This window comes from Leucoraja erinacea, chromosome 2 (assembly GCF_028641065.1).
Source record: "Leucoraja erinacea ecotype New England chromosome 2, Leri_hhj_1, whole genome shotgun sequence".
Lineage (NCBI taxonomy): Eukaryota > Metazoa > Chordata > Chondrichthyes > Rajiformes > Rajidae > Leucoraja > Leucoraja erinaceus.
Window position 1 is genome coordinate 126,925,315 of NC_073378.1, and position 21,776 is coordinate 126,947,090.

Below are 21,776 nucleotides of genomic sequence, written 5' to 3' on the forward strand. Positions count from 1 at the left end.
CTAACTCCCTCTTGAATATAGCCAATGAACTGGCCAAAACTACCTTCTGTGGCAGAGAATTCCAGAGATTCACCACTCTCTGTGTGAAAAAATGTTTTTCTCATCTCGGTCCTAAAGGATTTCCCCTTTATCCTTAAGCTGTGACCCCTTGTCCTGGACTTCCCCAACATTGGGAACAATCTACCTGCATCTAGCCTGTCCAACCCCTTAACAATTTTGTAAGTTTCTATAAGATCCCCCCCTCAATCTCCTAAATTCTAGCGAGTACAAGCCTAGTCTATCCAGTCTTTCTTCATATGAAAGTCCTGACATCCCAGGAATCAGTCTGGTGAACCTTCTCTGCACTCCCTCTAGGGCAAGAATGTCATTCCTCAGATTAGGAGACCAAAACTGTACGCAATACTCCAGGTGTGGTCTCACCAAGTCCCTGTACAACTGCAGTAGAACCTCCCTGCTCCTATACTTAAATCCTTTTTGCTATGAATGCTAACATACCATTCGCTTTCTTTGTTGAATGTGCATTGTCGAGATGGCTGCAGGAGAAAGGGCCATGTTTGAATGCAACCAACCTTCTCCAATGAATAAGCTTGCTGAAAGTTAATAGTTGGTCTCAAGGCACAAAGCATAGATACAGACTTGTAGAAACAGCATCTATCAACAGGCCAGCTACTAATCTACAATCAACAATCTCTACAGGAAATTAGTGCAGTAACCCAAGCAATGTCCGTGCATCCTTCCAGGGAATGGAGACTCCACCAAACAAAAGAAGGAATAAACAAAAAAACAAGGTTATCAATGCAGAAAGCCAGCCACAGATTACAACCCAGCTGGACACAAAATACTGGAGTAACCTAGGCAGCATCTCTGGATAGAAGGAATGGCTGACGTTTCCGGTCGAGACCCTTCGTCAGTTTGTCTCCCATTAACGTGTAGGAAGGAACTGCAGATGCTGTTTTAAACAAAAGATAGACACAAAAAGCTGGAGTAACTCAGCGGGTCAGATCTGAAGAAGGGCCTCGACCCCAAACGTCACCTATTCCCTTTGTCCAGAGATGCTGTCTGACCCGCTAACTTACTCCAGCTTTTTGTGTCTGTTAATCTGTGTGAATGTTTTTGTTTAGAAGATCTCCAGGCTTTCACAACAGGAAATAGGAAAGGAAGTAAAGAGAAAACATTTTCCATTCCCATGCCAAGTACAATTCCTAACACATAGGTTGAATAATTCTCCTTCTGTGAAAAGAAATCCACTGAAATGTTTAGGTCCAGTTGTATTATTGGCACGTGTACTGAGGTACAGGGAGAAGCTTAGCTTTGCATGTTGCCCAACCCCATCAGTTAATTTAGGTTTAGGTTTAGAGATACAGCATGTGGACAGGCCCTTCAGCCCAATGAGTCCATGCCACCCAATCATCACCCATTCACACTAGTTCAATCCTATATGCTCGGGACAATTTACAGAAGCCAATTAACCTGCCAACCCGCTCGCCTTTGGAATGTGGGAGGAAACCGGAGCACCCGGAGAAAACCAACGCTTTCATAAGCGTGGTTTTCGTAAAAACGATGTGCAGGCAGCACCCGTAGTCAGGATTGAACCGGGATCTCTGGCGCTGTAAAGCAGCAACTCTGCTCCTGCACCACACATAACCCATACCTTACATGCTCTGGAAGGTTAGAGTGCATGGGATCCAAGGAGAGATAGCTGAATGGATAGAAAACTGGCTCCATGGAAGGAAGCAGAAGGCAATGGTAGAAGGTCGCTTTTCAGACAGGAGGCCCGAGAGTAGTGGTCAAGCTGGAAAGGATGCAGAAAGGATTTACAAGGACTTGAGGGCCTGAACTATAGGGAGAGGTTGAGCAGGCTATGACTCTATTCGGAGCGCAGGAGGATGAGGGGTGATCTTATAGAGGTGTACAAAATCATCGATCGGATAGATGCAAAGAGTCTCTTGCCCAGAGCAGTGGAATTGAAAACCGGAGGACACAGGTTTAGGTGCATTGGGAAAACATTTAATCGGAAGCCGAGGAGTAACTTTTTTTTACACAATGGTATGGAATAAGCTGCCAGAGGAAGTAGTAGTCGAGGCAGGTACTACCACAACGTTTAAGAAACATTTAGACAAGTACATGGTTAGGATAGGTTTAAAGGGATGTGGGTCAAATGAATGAAGGTGGGGCTTGTGTCGATCGGTGTGGGCAAGTTGAGCTGAAGGGCCTGTTTCCTACGCTGTATGACTCTATGACTCGGACAATCAATTCAAACTCAAGTACAATGGGTGGAGCAAAGGAGAAGATAGAGTGCAATCCGACTGAAATATCTGAAAACATCTTAAAATCACCACTATCCATTGATCACACTATTTAGGTGGTTTGTCGACCTGACAGTCACTGAGTCATGCAGCATAGAACGAGACTAGTTGACCCACCACACATGGCACCCATCCCTGACAATCCCATCCTCCAGCACTTGGCCTCCAGCTTGAAATGCTGAAACAATTCAAGTGCTCATCTAGAAATCACTCAAACACAGTTAGTGACCCTGCTTCCACTGCTCTCTCTGATGATACATTCCAGATACAGTACTCTTCAATCCTTGAGGGAGAAAGTGCCAACCAGGTCCCTTTAAGTTTTACATTCTAATTCTAAACATAGAAACCTAGAAATTAGGTGCAGGAGTAGGCCATTCGGCCCTTCGAGCCTGCACCGCCATTCAATTAGATCATGGCTGATCATCCAACTCAGTATCCCGTACCTGCCTTCTCTCCATACCCCCTGATCCCCTTAGCCACAAGGGCCACATCTAACTCCCTCTTAAATATAGCCAATGAACTGGCCTCAACTACCCTCTGTGGCAGAGAGTTCCAGAGATTCACCACTCTCTGTGTGAAAAAAGTTCTTCTCATCTCGGTTTTAAAGGATTTCCACCTTATCCTTAAGCTGTGACCCCTTGTCCTGGACTTCCCTAACATCGGGAACAATCTTCCTAAACAGTTTTGTTTGTGAAAACAAACCAATGGAACATTTAACATATCGCCCATAAATAACATGCCGAATGAATTACTTTGATTGTTTAAGAAGGAATTGCATATGATGGAAAATCGAAGGTAGACAAAAGTGCTGGAGGAACTCAGCGGGTGCAGCAGCATCTATGGAGCGAAGGAAATAGGCAACGTTTCGGGCCAAAACCCTTCTTCAGACTGATTACTTGGATTACTTATTTATAACTCATTATTTCCACTGTCATCGGGATTCCATCGGTCTTCGCTAAACCATGTCGTTCGTTTCCTCCATTGCCCATAGTTTGTAAGGTTGATTTCAATGATGTCAAAATTAAGTCCCGAGTTGAACAATTCAACTGGAAAGTATGCATAGCCTTCTCATCACCAAGTCTGATGGGTGGATTGGAGTTTCAATGACATTTCTGTAACTCTCATTCATTTAATGCAACAAAATGTTTCCCCCACCCCAAAAGTTGACCCAGAATCCAGCATCTAACGCAAACTCTTTATTATTCAGATGCTTCCTTGAGTATTCTCAATCATCAGGGCAATCACGGTGGCGCAGCGCTTGCAGCACCAGAGACCCGAGTTCAATTCGACAACCGGAGCTGTCTGTATGCAGTTTGTACGTTCTCCCCCCCCCGAATGTGGGCTTTCTCCAAGATCTTCGGTTTTCTCCCACACTCCATAGAAGTACAGGTTTGTAGGTTAATTTGCCTGGTGTAAATGTAAAATTGTCCCTGGTGTGTGTAGGATAGTATTAGTGTGCGGGGATCGCTTGTCGGTGTGGACTCGGTGGGCCGAAGGGCCTGTTTCCATGCTGTATCTCTAAACTAAACTAAACTAAATCGCATGGAAGTTGACAATAACCTCATTATCTAGTGGAAGCCAAGCTGACAGTCCTGCCTCAAGCTGAAATTAATTTCTACGATATGTTACAAGTTACTTCTCCCAGTTTTGCCGTAAGTTCGCTTGGTCATTTTTATAAATAGGTCGTTGTAAACTAGACAACCGAAGCAGACTGGCTTGCAATGTTTATGCATCGGCAAGTCTGAATGTACCAAACATCCTCTGATAAAAGTCAAAAAGAATCAAGATCATCAAATGGTTACTGAACTCACCCATCAATCTGTTAAAGCCAACATTCCTGGTGGGCGACTCGTCCAGCCCTTCGATTCCACTGTAAAGTGAATGTGAAATCCTCCGTTCCCTGCCGTCCAGCGCAGCATCAATGGGCAACTCGGGTCCAGAGGGGCTCCCAGGTGTCTCGAGCTGGGGGAGGGAGAGAGAGAGAAGAGAAAAATCTACATTGAAGGACTATTTAGCAGCATGGGGGAGAGCGACAAGTTGCCCCAGGCCTGCGCCCGACTGGGAACCCAATGAACTAGAACTCCTCACCAAGGTTCACAGCAATTTGCACTGACAGTCCTGCTTAATGACTAACTTTCTGCGCTACTTTCTACAATGCCTCCCATGGTGCCCTGTCAGATTTGAACACCCTGGAAAGAATACAAAAATTAAAAGCTGCCTTGTGGCTGCTTTGCTGTATTTTTGAAGTGAAAAAAACAAGGCACTGCAAATACAAAAAGGCTGTAAAATGTATACGTTTTTTCTTTACAGAAATAGGTCACTGTATCTTGGATGAGAGAATGTGCAGAGAGACATATGTTGATCTGTTTTATCCTGAGGTTTAAAGCGCATCAGATTTTGTCTCCACTTGGTTATGGAACGGAAAATATGCTTATTTTTTATTGGATTGAAATAATTCTAGGTTATGGACACATGCCACTCAAGCTGATCCATGCTACTCGAAGCAACAGGATCTCATTGTTCCTGCATTAAAATTCATGCTTTATGGTAACCAGCAAGCCGCTCTTTCCAGAAGAATGCTGGCTATTCAATCTGTAGATGTCATTATCTCAGGAGGGATGAGAGCAGTGGATTAGACTCACGCCGTTCATATCTGGGTTACCCAGCAGAGATTTAACAGGATGAGAGCTTCTCGTGTCTTCCCGTTGCAACAATTCTGTCGGTAGCGAAGCGCAGAAGCTCTCACTTCACATTCCGATGGGAATGCAGCCCACAAATGCAACTAAAACTTTGGCAATTCGGTGACTTTTTTTCTTTCTATGCAGAAAGAAAAAAAAAAATCATATTTGGCTGGATCTCTCCTACTTCACCTTCCTAACCCAAGTAACTGATGTACAAGATCCCTCAACTCTCAATACATAGAAAGTCACAAAAATACAATGTACAGGAGACTTCACGGTTATGGGCGGTAAACAGACTGGATCTCTCCCCAGAGCTGGCAGCAACGTGAATTAATCAAATTACAGCAGATTCAGGAGGACCTCTCCCCTTCGAAAAGAATGACATCTGTTTTCAGAAGGATAACATCCTTTTAAATGTGTGATATTTGCTGTTCCTGCACAGATGGCATCATACTCTCCTTCGCATGCTTATAACAATTTACAATTTACTACCATTAGATTTGTCCCATTGTGGTCAGCGATAGTTTGCATCTGTGAATACAGTACAACTGCATTAACAAGAACCAGGCAGCTTTCAGCACAGGCATTATTAGTATTATTCATAGACAGCAAATAATTTGCACACCTTTTATGGAATGAATGAAAGATTTCCCAACAGGTGATGTAGATGTTTCTTGAAATTTTTTTTTAATCTGTTAATTTATTAGTTAGAGAAGGAGTTGTGTGCTTAGTAGCACTGTGGTAGCCTGCATTTTCTGTATCCAGCAGGAAATCAGTACCTTAAATAAATAAACTGGGGGGGGGGGGGGGGGGGGGGGGGGGGGCACAACAGTAGATTTGCAGCATTACAGCGCCAGAACCAGGTTCGATCCTGACTACGGGTACTGTCTGTACAGAGTTTGTTCATTCTCCCCGTGACCTGCGTGGGTCTTCTCCGGGTGCTCCGGTTTCCTCCCACACTCCAAAGACGTACAGGTTTGTCGGTTAATTGGCTTAGGTAAAACAAAGTTGTAAATTGTCCCTAGGATAGTGTTATTGTGCAGGGATTGCTGGTCGGGGCAGGCTCGATGAGCTGAGGGGCATGTTTCCAGCCTGTATCTCTAAACTAAACTGTCTTAATGCCCCATGTGAGCATAGAGAACAAAATTATGGCCCCAAATATAAAAACTAATCTCAACAGCAAACCAAAAGCCTGAATACAATGTTTATTCTTTGAATAATGAAATGGTAGTTGTTTTTCTCATTTAAGCAAGATGTGTGGCTTCCAGCTTCACTGTAATATATCCTATAAATACAGATTAAGTCATGGAAAGCTCTCGATAAAAGTCAGCAAATCAGTTCTGCACCAGGTAACTTCCACAATGGAAGTGCTTGTTCCCAGGACCAAGGCAACTTCTCCATGGCTGTTTAGAAGACAACAATTTGTGCTCAATATAACAACACCCACTGAGACCTCTGGGAACTGTACATTTTGAGGTTCTGAACTATGAGGATCTGCTACCCAGGAGGGGCTACACAAGGCAAAGTTCAAGATTACATTTATTGAAATGTTTCGTTTTTTAGTCTAGCGATACGGCGCAGAGACAGGCCCTTCGGCCCACCGTGTCCTTGCCGACCATCGCTCACCCCGTACACTCACACAATCCTATGCACGAGAGGCAATTTACAATTTTTACCGAAGCCAACTAATCTACACGTCTTTAGAGTGTGGGAAGAAATCGGAGCACCTGGACAAAATCCACGCGCTCACAGGGAGAACGTGCAAACTCTGTACAGACGGCACCCGTTGTCAGGATCGAACCCGGGTTCCTGGCGCTGTAATAGCCCTGTCCCACTTTACGAGCTAATACAAGAGCTCCCCCGAGTTAAACGAAAAAAAAAAAATCAAACTCGCGGTAAGCACGTAGAATGTATGTAGCGGGTACATTGGAGCTCGGGGACGTCTCTTAGCGGCTCATAACGCTAACGGCAGGTACTCGGGAAACATGGTAAGCTCGGGAAGACTGGTGAAGGTTTTTCAACATGTTGAAAAATGTCCACGAGAGCCCCGAGTACCTACGAGCTGCCATTCCCGAGTTCGAATCAGGGCAAAATCGGGATTGTTTTATTGAACTCTTTGATTGAACTCATACAGTGGGACAGGGCTTTAAGGCAGCACCTCTACCACTGCCCCACTGAGCCACCCAAATGTCGACATTCATTGAATTTATTTATTATTTACATATATCTGTCCCACGAAAAGGGCAAAGCGCGGATGAGCTCCTAGCGAGCCGATGGCCATCTACACTTCAGTAGAAGTTGCGATCAATTTCGTACATAGGGCACCGTGCCCTTTGATGTTTTCAACGATGATGTCCCACGAATAAACAGAACAGCACACACCTAGTTGGATTCTATCCATGAAACCATGCTGCTTGTACTGGAGCAGGCATTGCAGGGTATTCTATTGTTCATTTCATAATTTGATGAGCACTTTTCATTTGACAGCATCCACTACGTAAATCTACTAAAAATTGTCGTTTATTTTTCCAACATACCCCAAAAGAAAATGTTTCATATATTTGTTGACCAAATGCATTATATAAATTCCCATGTATAGATGTCAAGATTTTTTTTAAACAAATATTCAGGACAACTGTCATCATAATTTGAGAGTTTTTTTGGCCCCTTGCCAGAAAATTAAGATCATCCATGTGAAGATGTTCATCAAATTACAGTTCAAAATGGACAAAGTGTTAAGTGCCTGCCACCATGTTCTTGCTGTAACCATTTCACATTCACAGGGGAAAGGAGAAGAATTAGTCCATTCGGCCTGTTGAGTCCACTCCACCATTCAATTATGGCTGATCTCTTCCTCCTAATCCCATTTTCCTGCCCTCTCCCCATAACCCTTGACACCATTTCCAGTCAAGAATTTGTCTATCTCTGACTTGGCCTCTGTAGCAATGAGTTCCACAGATTAACTTCCCTAAGATTAAATAAATTCCTCCTCACCTCCTTTCTAAAAAAGCACCCTTTCATTCTGAGGCTATGACCCCTGGTCCTAGACTCTCCCACCAGTGGAAACATCGTTTCCACATCCACTCTATCTATGCCTTCCATTACTGTAAGTTTCAATGAGGTCCCCCCTCAACCTTCTAAACTCCAGCGATTAGAGGCCCAGTGCCGTCAAACACTCATCATATGCTAAACCACTCATTCCTTGTAAAACAAGATGGGACGTCATTCAATTACATATGCAACAAAAGTAATCTATCACTCTGTTCCCCTGAGGATTTGAAGAGGATATGGGAAGCGGAAGGGGAAGAGATTAACCAATGCTTTTTCCCAGACCTTTGCAGTCCCGGGCACAGGCATACAATGTCACAACAATAACAAACTGGCAGCACATCCGTGCCCGTGAATAGTTGCTTACAGCAAACAGCATGCAATACAATGTGAACAGGAAAAGCCAGCAACAACTCTCAGATGGATGTGACAGCACGCTGAAGTCTCCTTGATGTATGGAGCATCACTATCACTTAAGGGATGTCAATCCAAAATCTCCCTGAGAACTTCACACGTGGTGGCCACTGAACAGAGATTGCATTCAAATTCCAACCTTACACAATGGAATAACATTTTTTTTTCCCCATCAGAGCTTTGCATTTATCAAACAAGTGTCAAATGAGATAGCCAAAGCATATTTATTTGTTTAAGGGCCAAACATTTGATCAGTTCCCACTCAGGGTTTCACGGGGGAAAATAATCACATTGCATCATTTTAACAAAATCACATTTTTTCATTCCTTACATCAAAATATATTTGTGTTTGAGCTTCATTCAATATTCTGATTGTGTGTTGAGGCAATCAGTGCTGCACCTGAATGTTATGGACAACAATTCCACCATTGCCCTAATCAGAGTAACTTTAATGCTGTCACTTTTCACCACCTTTGTTCCCTACTATGATTAAACATTTCGTACACGATTCAGTTACATTACTGTCTGCTTGGCGAGCGGGACTGGCATCAAAGAAAAAAAACAATCAGGGATCACAGCAACAACTTCATTATTGAAATACCACAGATTCCAATGAACTCCGTTTTTTTTATTTTAAAAATCTATAAAGTCTGAATGTTAACAAACATGTTAACTGCAAATGATTGTACAAAAAGAAACATCCAGATCGAAAGAGAGACAATCAATAATTTAAAGAGATAAGGAAAATGGGAATAGGGCTTGAGGGAAAGAGGTCCACAATGTGTTACGGGCAGCTTAGGGTCTTGTCCCACTAAGGAGACCTAAACAGCAACCTCTGGTGACCTTGCCCGCCAACCAAGGTTTCCATGAGGTCACCGGAAGTTTTGGTCACTCTCCAATGGTTGAAAGTGGTTTCCGCGTGGCCGAGGCTTCATCTAGGTTGCTGCTATTTTTTCATCATGTTTAAAACCGGCCTCGACTATAAATAGGTTGCCGTTTTAAAAATCGATCATTTTTTTCTCGCAGGTCTAGTCGAAGCCGGTTTTCTTCATAGTCGAGGAAGGTTTTCAACATATGCGTGGGAGGTGGTAGGAGGGTGCAGGTCACCGCGACCTTTTTTTTTTTGGGTGGCGAGGACTGCCGGGACTAGTTTTAATGGAATTCACCTACAACACCTGGCGACAACCCACGACAGCACCTACGACAACTTACGATAGCACCTACGTCAACCCACAACAGCAAACATTGTCGCCTGTAGTCGCCAAAAAAATCGGCGAAGTGGGACAGGCCCATAAAGCATCGCTTACGGTTGACAGGAAAGGTTCAACGATATTGAAGCCACAGGAAAAGCGTCTGTTTTAGCCAGAGAAATTTACAGAAAATTGGAAAAGTGGCACAACATAGAATTTGATTTTGAGCTTTGGGTGTCATTATATTCAGAGTCAAGTTTAAAATTGCAATGGGAAATGGCAATGGCTTCAGTCATCCAAATATTTTCCCATTGTTCCATGAATCACCCTTCCCCAGGGAGATATAGAGATATGGACGGGTGAGGTGTGAAAACACAGATCAAAGGGGACAATGGTCAAGGAGAATGTAGAATGGTCCTTAGTTAGCTGAGGGGAAGGTGACAATGAGGTATACAATCAGCAACATTCAATCAGGAGGACAGTAAAACTAGTCAGAAAACTAGGATGTGGAGGGACAGAGAGAGAGGGAAAATGGAAGTTAGAGAAGTCAAGATTCACACTGCTGGCTTGTAAGCTGCCCAAGCAAATGGGAGGGGGAGTTGAAGTGTTGAGCAACCGGGAGATCGCATAGTCCTGGGCGGACTGAGCGGAGGTGTTCCTCGGCCTCCTTCCTGAACACCTCCGCTTAGTCCACCAAGGCCTACATGATCTGGTGTAAACCAGCATCTGCAGTTCCTTCCGACACATTGACTTCAGATGACAGGGTGGATGATACATGGAGTACTGAAGTGGAAATGGTTGAGAACTCCGTCCCGAGGTGTAAATATCACCAACAATTTGTCCTGCTCCACTCATATTGTCACTGCCACCTGGAAAACATGCCAAACCCTCCACTTTCTGAGAAGGCTAAGGACTTTTGGCAGGTCTCCTCCTCCTCCAAAATACAGAGCGGAGGTGCAGAACCTGGCGGACTGGTGCGCACGTAACAACTTGTCACTACAGACCTCCAAGACCAAAGAGCTGATTATTGACTTTAGGAGGTCCCATAATGGAGAATACGCCCCAATCTCCATCTACGGGGACAGTGTGGAGAGAGTGTCCAGCTTTAAGTTTCTGGGCACACACATCTCAGAGGACCTCACATGATCCACCAACACCGCTGCGCTGGTCAAGAAGGCACAGCAACGACTGTTCTTCCTGAGGACATTAAAAAAGACTGGTCTACCCCAACAGCTGCTGACAACCTTCTACCGCTGCACCACAGAGAGCATATTAACGTATGTCATCTCTGTGTGGTATCTCAGCTGCACGGAGGCGGAGAGGAGAGCTCTTCAGCGCGTCATCCACAGAGCGCAGAAGAGTACTGGGACACCTCTACCAGCCTTGGAGGGCATCTACCACACACGGTGCCTCAGGAAGGCTGTCAGCATCCATAAAGACTCCTCCCACCCTTGTAACGGACTGTTTGAATTACTTCCCTCCGGCAGACGTTACAAGGCCTTCTACACCCGAACCTCCAGACTCAGAAACAGCTTCATTCCCAGAGCTATAGTGGCTCTGAACAGGCTGCTGAGTGCCTCCCATCCCCCCTGGACTGTCTCCCTCAGATGGTCACATTGCACAGTTTATTTATTTTTTATTTTTTTGGCATTGGTTGGAAACTGCATACTAAATCTCGTTGCACTGATGTGCAATGACAATAAAAGATATTATTATTATTCTTTCCAATTTTGACAGATGTACCATAGAAGGTCGAATCAAAGCAAGTCAAGTTTATTGTCATATGCACACGTACTGTGAGATGAAAGTACAATAAAAACCATCACAGACAAATAGACTTAGAGGATAAACAAAAACAGACGTTTTTCACACGTTGTACATAACGTCTACAAGACAGTGAAAAGAAAAAGATTTCACCATTCAAGACATTAGTGCAAAACACAACTGGAACACAGGTCCATGGTGTTCCATTGCTGAGTTTGCACGAGGGTTATGTGTAGGGTTGCCACCTGTGCCGTATTAGCTGCATTAGTCCTTCTCACAGCCGATCATCGGTTCATGTTGGATGGGGCGCCAGACTTCGCGCATGATGTCGCACGGGCCAAAACTCCTTAGCTGGCCCGCCGGCTGGGCTTTGTGTGCAGTCCAGCACCCGGGGCCAACTCATCATTTACCCAGCCACGGCCGAGTCAGTCAACGAATTGCCGTCGGGAACTTGTCCTGTATTTTGACCTTTTGTCCCTTAGTTGGGAGTGAGAAAGTTGGCAACCCTAGTTGTGCGAGTCAGTTCAAGACCTCGAGAGTGTTCGGTAAGTTGCTGTTTCTGAGCATGAAGCTGTGAGACCCAAAGTTAGAAACCTGGATGGTCAGGTTCTTTGATAATAGATGCCGCCTTTTTGAGGCAGTGCCTCATGTGAATCCCTTGGACGGAGGAGATAGGGCTGTGCCTGTGATAGTCCAGGCCCAACCACCACTCTCTGCATCCTAGGTACACAAAAAAGCTGGAGGAACTCAGCGGGTGCAGCAGCATCTATGGAGCGAAGGACATAGGCAACATTACGGGCCGAAACCCTTCTTCAGTCTTTTTTGTGTACCTTCGATTTTCCAGCATCTGCAGTCCCTTCTTAAACATTCTCTGTATCCTTTTGCACTACTGTCGATGTGTTACCATAGCAGGCCATGGGGCAACCACCCAGGATATTTCCCATGGAGCATTTATGGAAGTCTGTGACAGTGTTCAGTGAGATGCTGAATCTCTTCAATGGAGAGGCACCGACATTCCTCCTTCATGGTTACATAGAATGTGTTGTGTCCAAGATTTTCTTCGAGTCCGTTGCAATCTCAGATGTCGTTCTGCCAGTATCTGGCGCAGGTCACAGCTGGTCGGGTCGGTTCAGCCAGGTCCTGGGGGCTGCACTGGGGGGCATCGTCACACTCCAGTAGGTGGGACATTGTCTGTACTGCTCCACAGCTGCATGTGTCTTCTGCCTGGTAGTTCCATGCTTTCATAAGTGCTTTGCACCTCCCCTGCTCCACTCGTAATCTGTTGAGGGTCTTCCAGGTTGGCCATGGGAGGTCGTGCCCGCTGGCGAGGCATTCAGTCGGAGTGATTCCTCTCTCCATCCAGTCGTGGGCTCGTGTGTTGAGCTGGTTCCATTCATCTTTCCAGATGTTGGTCCTTGCTGTTTCTTTGGTTGTCTGGAGAGGTGGGACTGTCTGCAAGAAACTGGCTCTAGATTTCAGTCGGGGTGGAGGTGCTGTGTGTCCGTGCAGGGGGTGCCTGGTATCGATCTCCTGTGCTCTCCGCTCGTCTTGGGCGACGATGGATCGTCTGATATGGGGGGGGGGGCAATACCAGCTAGGGCGTAGAGGCACGGGACTGGCGTTGTCTTTATGCATCCCGTGATAATGCGGCAGGTGTCGTTGAGGGCTGTGTCAACCAGTGGTGGGATCCAAGATGTTAATGCCCAATAATTTGAAGCTGTAAACTCTCTCCAGCACTGAGCCATTTGACACTTGGTCTCCTGATGCTTTCTTCCTAAAGTTAACCATTAGTTCTCCCGGTTGCTAAACCATTTATTGCCTTCCCTCACAGTGGGAAACATTGTTTCCGCTGTGTGGGGATGTTCATGTTAAAGTCTATCGTGTATTGTGTTCGTTTTATTCGTATGGCTGTATGGTAACTCACGTCTCACTGTATCAATTGGTGCATGTGACAATAAATGTAAACTTGAACTTGAACTACTTCCTTGGTCTTAATGTCAGCGCCGCTGATGTATGGCGCCATTTTACCGAGCTCAAAGTTCGGATTCCCACGTGTTGTGAGGTTTCTGTTGCGGTGCCACTCAATCAGCTGCCCATCTCTTTCTCTCTCTCTCTCTCTCTTTATACCGACTCGTCCTATCTAGATAGGTAACTGCTCTTCCCAAGACTGCAAGAAATTGCAGAGAATTGTGTTCACATAGATACATAGAAAGCAGTAGGCCATTCGGCCCTTCGAGCAAGCATTGCCATTCTATATGATCAAGGCTGATCATCCTAAATCAATACCCCGTTTCTGTTTTCTCCCCATATCCCTTGATTCCATTAACCCTCAAAGCTAAATCTAACTCTCTCTTGAAAACATCCAGTGAATTGGCCTCCACTGCCTTTTGTGGCAGAGAATTCCACAGATTCACAACTCTCTGGGTGAAAAGGCTTTTCCTCATCTCAATCCCAAATGGCCTACCCCTTATTCTTACACTGCGACCCCTGGTTCTGGACTTCCCACAACATCAGGAACATTTTCCAACATCTAGCCCGTCCAATCCCTTAAGAATTTTACATGTTTCTATTAGATATCCTCTCATCCTTCTAAATTCCAGTGAATACAAGGCCAGTTGATCCATTCTTTCATCATATGACAGTCCCGCCATCCCGGGAATTAACCTGGTGAACCAATGCCTCACTCCCTCAATAGCAATAATGTCCTTCCTCAAGTTAGGAGACCAAAACTGCACTCATCCAACTCCCCAATATGTCCAACAAACCGGCTTCCCCCAGCCTCTCTGCTCCATTACCCTTTATACTGTCTTGGGAAAGCAACCAATATAATCAAGGGCCACTCTGGTTATTCTCTCTTCTCACCTCCTCTGTCAGGCAAAAGCTCAAGAGCACACCCATCAGTTTCAAGAGCAGCTGCTTCCTCACTGTTATTGCACCCTTGATAGATCTCAAAGGCGAACAATAAATTCCTGATCTTCCAATCTACATCGTTGCAGCCCTTGTACTTTTTCTCCCCCTGCACTTTTTCTGCAGCCCAAAACTATATTCAGCATGTGTAGGAAGGTAACTGCAAATGCTAAGACAGACACACATTAACTTCAGGAAGAAAGCATCAGGAGACCAAGTGTCAAATGGCTCAGTGCTGGAGAGAGTTTACAGCTTCAAATTATTGGGCATTAACATCTTGGATCCCACACAAATACCAAAGCTGGAGTAACTCAACGGGTCAGACAGCATCTCTGGAGAAAAGGAATAGGTGTTGATTCAGATCGAGACATTCTGCCCACAAGACCTTGCTGCATTTGAGTAGAGTTTGATTTTGTCCGAATGGCGTGTAAAACAATGTTTTTCGCTAGTGGCAATAACAAAAAACTGATACAAATACCAACCATCCCATCACGCTGGTGTTGAGAAAAAAAGTGTCTTGGATCATAGCAATGCTCCAGTCAGGAATCATGTATAGCCTTTCCGCTGGCAGGATAGCAGGCAATGAAAAAGCTTTTCATTGTACCTCAGTACAGGTGACAATAAACAAAAGTAACCTAAATGTATATTGCTTCAAGAATTACAATTCACGAGCTTGGTGAGAAGATTGCAAGGAAGAGGTAAATACCTAAATAAAGAGGATCTAATTTTGAGTTAGGGAAATGGTAGATGTCAGGGGGGTTTCCAAATAGAAACCAAATGCTGGAGTAACTCAGCGGAACAGGCAGCATCTCTGGATAGAAGAAATGGGTGACCCATTGGGTCCACACCCGATTCCAAATCTTGTTTGTTAATCAGTAACTATGCCGGCAAGTCATTCAGTGTACACCTGCAAGGAAGTTGGAGAACCTTCAGGGGTGAACAGAGGTAGACTCAGTCATAAAGTCGTAAGTGATAGGAGTAGAATTAGGCCAGTCGGCTTCCCAAACCTACTCCGTCATTCAATCATGACTGATCTATAACATCTGACACCCGTACTAATCAAGAATCTATCTATCTCTGCCTTAAAAATAACCATTGACGGCCTCCTCAACCTTCTGTGGCAAAGAATTCCACAGATTTACCACCCTCCGACTAAAAAAATGTCCCCTCGTCTCCTTCCTAAAAAAACGTCCTTTAATTCCGAGGCTTGACCTCTGGTCCTAGACTCTCCCACTAGTGGAAACATCCTCTCCTCATACACTCCATCCAATTAAATGTAGCATCTCCAAATTAGCAGAGGACACAAAGCTGGGTGGTGGTGTGAACTGTGAGGAGGATGCTATGAGGCTGCAGGGTGACTTGGATAGGTTGGGTGAATGGGCAGATGCATGGCAGCTGCAGTATAATGTGGATAAATGTGAGGTTATCCACTTTGGTGGCAAGACTAAGAAGGCAGATTATTATCTAAATGGTGTCAGATTAGGAGAAGGGGAAGTGCAGCAAGCCCTGCATGTCCTTGTACATCAATCACTGAAAGTAAGCATGCAGGTACAGCAGGCAGTGAAGAAAGCAAATGGCATGTTGGCCATCATAGCAAGAGGATTTAAGTCTTGGAGCAAGGAGATGCTCCAAGACTGCAGATGTACATGGCCCGAGTGAAACCACACCTGGAGTATTGTGTACAGTTTTGGTCTCCTAATTTGAGGAAGGTCATTATTTCTATTGAGGGAGTGCAGCGTAGGTTCACCAGGTTAATTCCTGGGACCAACTGGGTTTATAGTCACTGACATTTAGAAGGATAATAGGGGATCTTATTGAAACATTTAAATTTCTTAAGGGATTGGACAGGCTAGATGCAGGAAAAATGGTCCTGATGTTGGGGAGTCCAGAACCAGGGGTCGCAATGTAAGAATAAGGGGTTGGCCATTTAGGACTGAGATGAGCAAAAACTTTTTCACCCGGAGAGTTGTGAATCTGTGGAATTCTCTGCCACAGGTTGTGGGGACAATTCATTGGATGGTTTCAAGAGAGAGTTAGATATAGCTCTTAGGGCGAACAAAATCAAGGGGCAAGAGGAGAAAGCAGGAACGGGGTACTGATTTTGGATGATCAGCCATGATCACATTGAATGGCGGTGCTGGCTCGAAGGGCTGAATGGTCTCCTCCTGCACCTATTGTCTACGTTACTATGTTTCTCAGCCTTTCACTATATTTCAATGAGGTTCCCCCTTCATTCATCTAAATAGTGCAGCGAGCACAAGCCCAGTGCCGGTAAACGCTCATCGTAGGTTTTCTTGACACAACCCATCCCACAGCCCTGTATATTGATGACAATCCTGGTTCGAGTTTACAGCCCGAGATGTTTACAGCCACCTTCGCTGAAATGAGGATGATGAAAGTCATCTGGAGACCTTCATCCTAACATCAAGAACAGAAAAGGAAAAAGAATAAAACTGAAATAAACAGCATGCATGCAAATTAACGCCGATCATCATAATGATTACATCCTCAATCGCTGATTTCATAGCCACTCGCTCCAAATTTGTTCTTCTTTCCAGAAAATAATTTCAAAGCTTTTATAGCTAAATAAGGCTTAGAACCTCTGCACACTGCCACATCATTTAAATCACATTCAAAAGCAAAATTTTATTCATCATCCACCATATAAAAACAATTTTACTCCGATGCTTATTCTGGATATGATAATAAGCAGCAATTTCAGATAATGAAACTATTAGAACAAATTGAAAGGGCCTGACCTAAGATGAGGAGGAGGAGTGGGGGGGAGGGGTGAAGCCTTCACATTCAAGATGATCAAAACAGGGTGAGGACCATGTTGAATGAAAGGTCACTGAAAAGCTTAGAGGTTATAGAGAAACGCAGCTTTTTAACTCTCTGAACGACAGCCAAATCAAATACCACAGATACATCATTCCAAATTCTTGTTAACACCAATTATGCTATTCCATGGTAAAGTGTCAAGATAAGACCATCTGCACCATTTAAAAATGTGAAAGATGATGGTGCCCAGAAGAAAAAAGATTAATATATCATTATTGGTACAAAGCATTCAGCATCCATTATATTGATATTTTTATATTTATGTTGTCCAAATCAAGCCGGCATGGCTTAAAGTTGTTAAAAGGTTGTTTTCTATCAGCACATGATGAATATATTTTAGTTTAAAAAAAAAATTGTTGGACAAATTGTATTACCGAGCAGTAATAACACATGGTCTGTAATAAATATCTTAAGTGTATGTGATATAGTGCAGTTACTCTTTCAGCTTCTAGGCAAGGCCAAGAGCAAACTGAAATAAGCCTTCATGACAAAGACTTTGAAGTCAACACACTGGACTAATTCCTCCTGACATTTGGAAGTTGGCCGAATGCCACCAGCACTCGAGGGGGTATGAAAAATCATAACACGTTCCTAGCATATGAGACAGATGTCTAGGGAGGTCACATGCATGCAAAAATACTTTTTACTTTACACGCATTGTTCAAAATAAAAACTGAGATTTAATGAACTTACAAACAGCAGACAAATCTTGTGCATTCCTACTTTATTTATTTAAATTGTGGCAGTGGTCAGGTGGAGCCGACATTGCAAGAATTTCATGGGAGCTTGCCGTTAAGTAATTAACATTCTAAGATGTAAACCATAAAAAGAGCTTTCTTTACGAGTTTAATTTGGAACTACGAGGAGATAAATGTCTTTAAACCCATCTCTGATAATTAAATTAAATGCAACATCGATGCAAATAACAGTACAGCACATTTGAAAAAGACAAATAGCGCAGCTCCTTGTTTCAGCAAATTCACAACATGCCTTTTCTTCTATCAGATGCAGACTATAATGTCGGTCAGAATAAAACCAGAATTCAATCTATCTTTTAAGAATGGTCTTTCCGCCATTATTATAATCGCCAGTGAAGATCTAATTACGAATTGACAGGATCGTTTTCAGCATAAATAGGTTGATACTAAAAGCATATTTAAATTGGCCTTTTTTCTAATCAATTGTTACATTAGAAGCTTGAAATGACATTTCTTTGAGAAACAAATCAAGTCATAACATATTAATTTCTGTCCTCAGACCTCAAGTGTCCTTGCTCTTCCTTTATCTTTTAGACTGCAGGCTGTAACGTGAATGCTTGCGGCTCAACTTCTCATGATATAACGATGGCTCACAATGGGCAAAGTACGATTAATTAGCATTTTTTTAATGCAAACAACGTACTGGTTTAAAAAGTAGCAGTTCATTAAACATATAAAAAGTTCACAGTTCTTGATAATTGCGAGCAGATGAAAAAGTGGAGCCTTCACCTGTGTGTCTTTATCAATCATGATAAAATATAACCAGGTAGCCAGGCCAATTGATAACTCCAGGCAGAAAAATCAATGAATGGTGCTTCCATAGACAATCTTTCATAACGACAACATAAATCAACCCTTTTCCTTTCATCTGTCAGCTTTTATTTCAGCTTCCCTCCTGCCACTTTTAAATCTGTTGCATCCGACATGTCTGTTAAGAAACCAAATGCAGCGTTGCACAGAATTCCTTTTACATTGGTAATCACTGATTGTGGCAACCCTATTGCAATGAGGCAAAGGTGTTTTGTCCTGGACACAGCTTGCACAAATGCCAGGCGACAAAACACCCATCATTTAAAGAGGTCTTTAAAATGATGAGAGGAATAGACAGAATTGACGTGGATAAGCTTTTCCCATTGAGAATAGGGAAGATTCAAACAAGAGGACACGACTTGAGAATTAAGGGACAGAAGTTTAGGGGTAATACGAGGGGGAACATCTTTACTCAGAGAGTGGTAGCTGTGTGGAATGAGCTTCCAGTGGATGTGGTGGAGGCAGGTTCGATTTTATCAATTAAAAATAAATTGGATAGGTATATGGACGGGAAAGGAATGGAGGGTTATGGTCTGAGTGTAGGTAGATGGGACTAGGGGAAAATAAGTGTTGGCACGGACTTAAAGGACCGAGATGGCCTGTTTCTGTGCTGCAATTGTTATATGGTTATTTGGTTATATATGCTGCAGGCAACACAATTAAAAATGCGGGATGATAATACCTTTGTATTTGAACAATATCAAACCAAAAGAGCTCCCCAAAAAATGGCTTGTACGTCTGCAGGATAGCACAATGGTTTTTGCTAGGTTAAGTTTATTATCTGAAAAACATTCACTAATGCAACTGGGCAGCTCCAGTCTGATTATCTAATGGTGGCCGATTGGGAAAGGGGGAGATGCAGCGAGACCTGGGTGTCATGGTACACCAGTCATTGAAGGTAGGCATGCAGGTGCAGCAGGCAGTAAAGAAAGCGAATGGTATGTTAGCTTTCATTGCAAAAGGATTTGAGTATAGGAGCGGAGAGGTTCTACTGCAGTTGTACAGGGTCTTGGTGAGACCACACCTGGAGTATTGCGTACAGTTTTGGTCTCCAAATCTGAGGAAGGACATTATTGCCATAGAGGGAGTGCAGAGACGGTTCACCAGACTGATTCCTGGGATGTCAGGACTGTCTTATGAAGAAAGACTGGATAGACTTGGTTTATACTCTCTAGAATTTAGAAGATTGAGAGGGGATCTTATAGAAACTTACAAAATTCTTAAGGGGTTGGACAGGCTAGATGCAGGAAGATTGTTCCCGATGTTAGGGAAGTCCAGGACAAGGGGTCACAGCTTAAGGATAAAGGGGAAATCCTTTAAAACCGAGATGAGATGAAGAAGAACATTTTTCACGCAGAGAGTGGTGAATCTCTGGAACTCTCTGCCACAGAGGGTAGTTGAGGCCAGTTCATTGGCTATATTTAAGAGGGAGTTAGATGTGGCCCTTGTGGCTAAGGGGATCAGGGGGTATGGAGAGAAGGCAGGTACAGGATACTGAGTTGGATGATCAGCCATGATCATATTGAATGGCGGTGCAGGCTCGAAGGGCCGAATGGCCTACTCCTGCACTAATTTCTATGTTTCTATGTTTCTATGAAGAAGGGCCTCGACCAGAAACATCACCCATTCCTTCTCTCCAGAGATGCTGCCTGTCTCGCTGAGTTACTCCAGCTTTTTGTGTCTACTTTGGGCAACTCTATTGGCATGTTGTGCAATTTGGCTCAGGGACAGGTTACACAGACATTTCTGGGTGAGCAGAAATTAAATTAATCAGTGGCGTGTGGGAAGGAACTGCTGGTGCTGGTTTAAACTGAGGATAGGCACAAAATGCTGGAGTAATGCCTCTGTCCCGCTTAGGAAACCTGGCCGTAAACCTCTGGAGACTTTGTGCCCCACCCAAGGTTTCCGAGCGGTTCCCGGAGGTTGCAGGTGGTTGCCGGAGGTTGCAGGTAGTGGAAGCAGGTAGGGAGACTGACTAAAACCTCCGGGAACCTCCGGGAACCGCACGGAAACCTTGGGTGGGGCGCAAAGTCTCCAGAGGTTTCCATTCAGGTTTCCTAAGTGGGACAGGGGCTTAACTCAGCGGGTCAGGCAGCATCTCTGAAGAGAAGGAATGAGCGATGTTTTGAGTCAAGACCCTTCTTCACACTTGGATTAATCAGTGTTCCTTTGCACAAATAATATCACTGGTGCACTGCTATTGCACTACTGTAACAGGGATACACGAGTCAGCCTTGCATGAAGGGTGACCAGCTCCTCTCATATTGGATAGTGTACACATTACACTAATGAACCCTTATCGGGGATGGAGCAGGATGGAATTCTTCAAGGTGGACAGTTATCGGTATAAACCATCAGCTGTAGCTCCTTCCTACACAAGATTATTGAACAGATAAAATTGGAAATACAGGGATTGAGTTAAGGAGAAGAGAGCACTGGAAAAGTTAGGAAAGACACGAGAATTAACGGGACAGAAAGCTCACGAAGGGATAAGAGAGTATGGCCAAGTAATATAGGAATCGATGTGGAAGGCGAGGTGAGTAAAGGATTAAATGTATTATATATGAATGCGCGAAGTATTAGAAGCAAAGTGGATGAGCTTGAGGCTCAGTTAGAGATTGGTAGATATGACATTGTGGGGATAACAGAGTCATGGCTGCAGGAGGATCGGGGCTGGCAACTGAATATTCAGGGTTATATGTCCTATAGAAAGGACAGGCTGGTGGGCAAAAGAGGTGGGATAGTTCTGTTGGTGAGGGATGAAATTCAGTCCCATTGCGACGGGTGACATAAGGATTGACGATGTAGAGTCACTGTGGATAGAATTGAGGAATTGTAAAGGTAAGAAGACCCTAATGGGAGTTTATCTACAGGCCCCCAAACAGTAGCCTGGATATAGGGTGTAAGTTGCAGCAGGAGTTAAAATTGGCATGAAAGAAAGGTCATGCCGTTGTGATTATGGGAGATTTCAATATGCAGGTAGACTGGGAAAATCAGGTTGGTTCTGGACCACAAGAAAGGAGTTTGTAGAGTGCCTCAGAGATGGATTCTTAGAGC

At 44.1% G+C, this 21,776-nt stretch overlaps 1 protein-coding gene across 4 annotated transcripts in view; it reads right to left on the reverse strand.

Annotated features, from left to right (window-relative positions):
* LOC129715327 (partitioning defective 3 homolog) overlaps positions 1-21,776 on the reverse strand; it is a 954,144-nt gene that overhangs the window by 345,779 nt on the left and 586,589 nt on the right. For all 4 annotated transcript variants that reach the window (XM_055665210.1, XM_055665202.1, XM_055665217.1 and 1 more), the window contains exon 15: positions 4,118-4,268. In XM_055665210.1, coding sequence (XP_055521185.1) covers positions 4,118-4,268 — 151 coding nt within the window. The remainder of the gene's footprint in view (positions 1-4,117; positions 4,269-21,776) is intronic.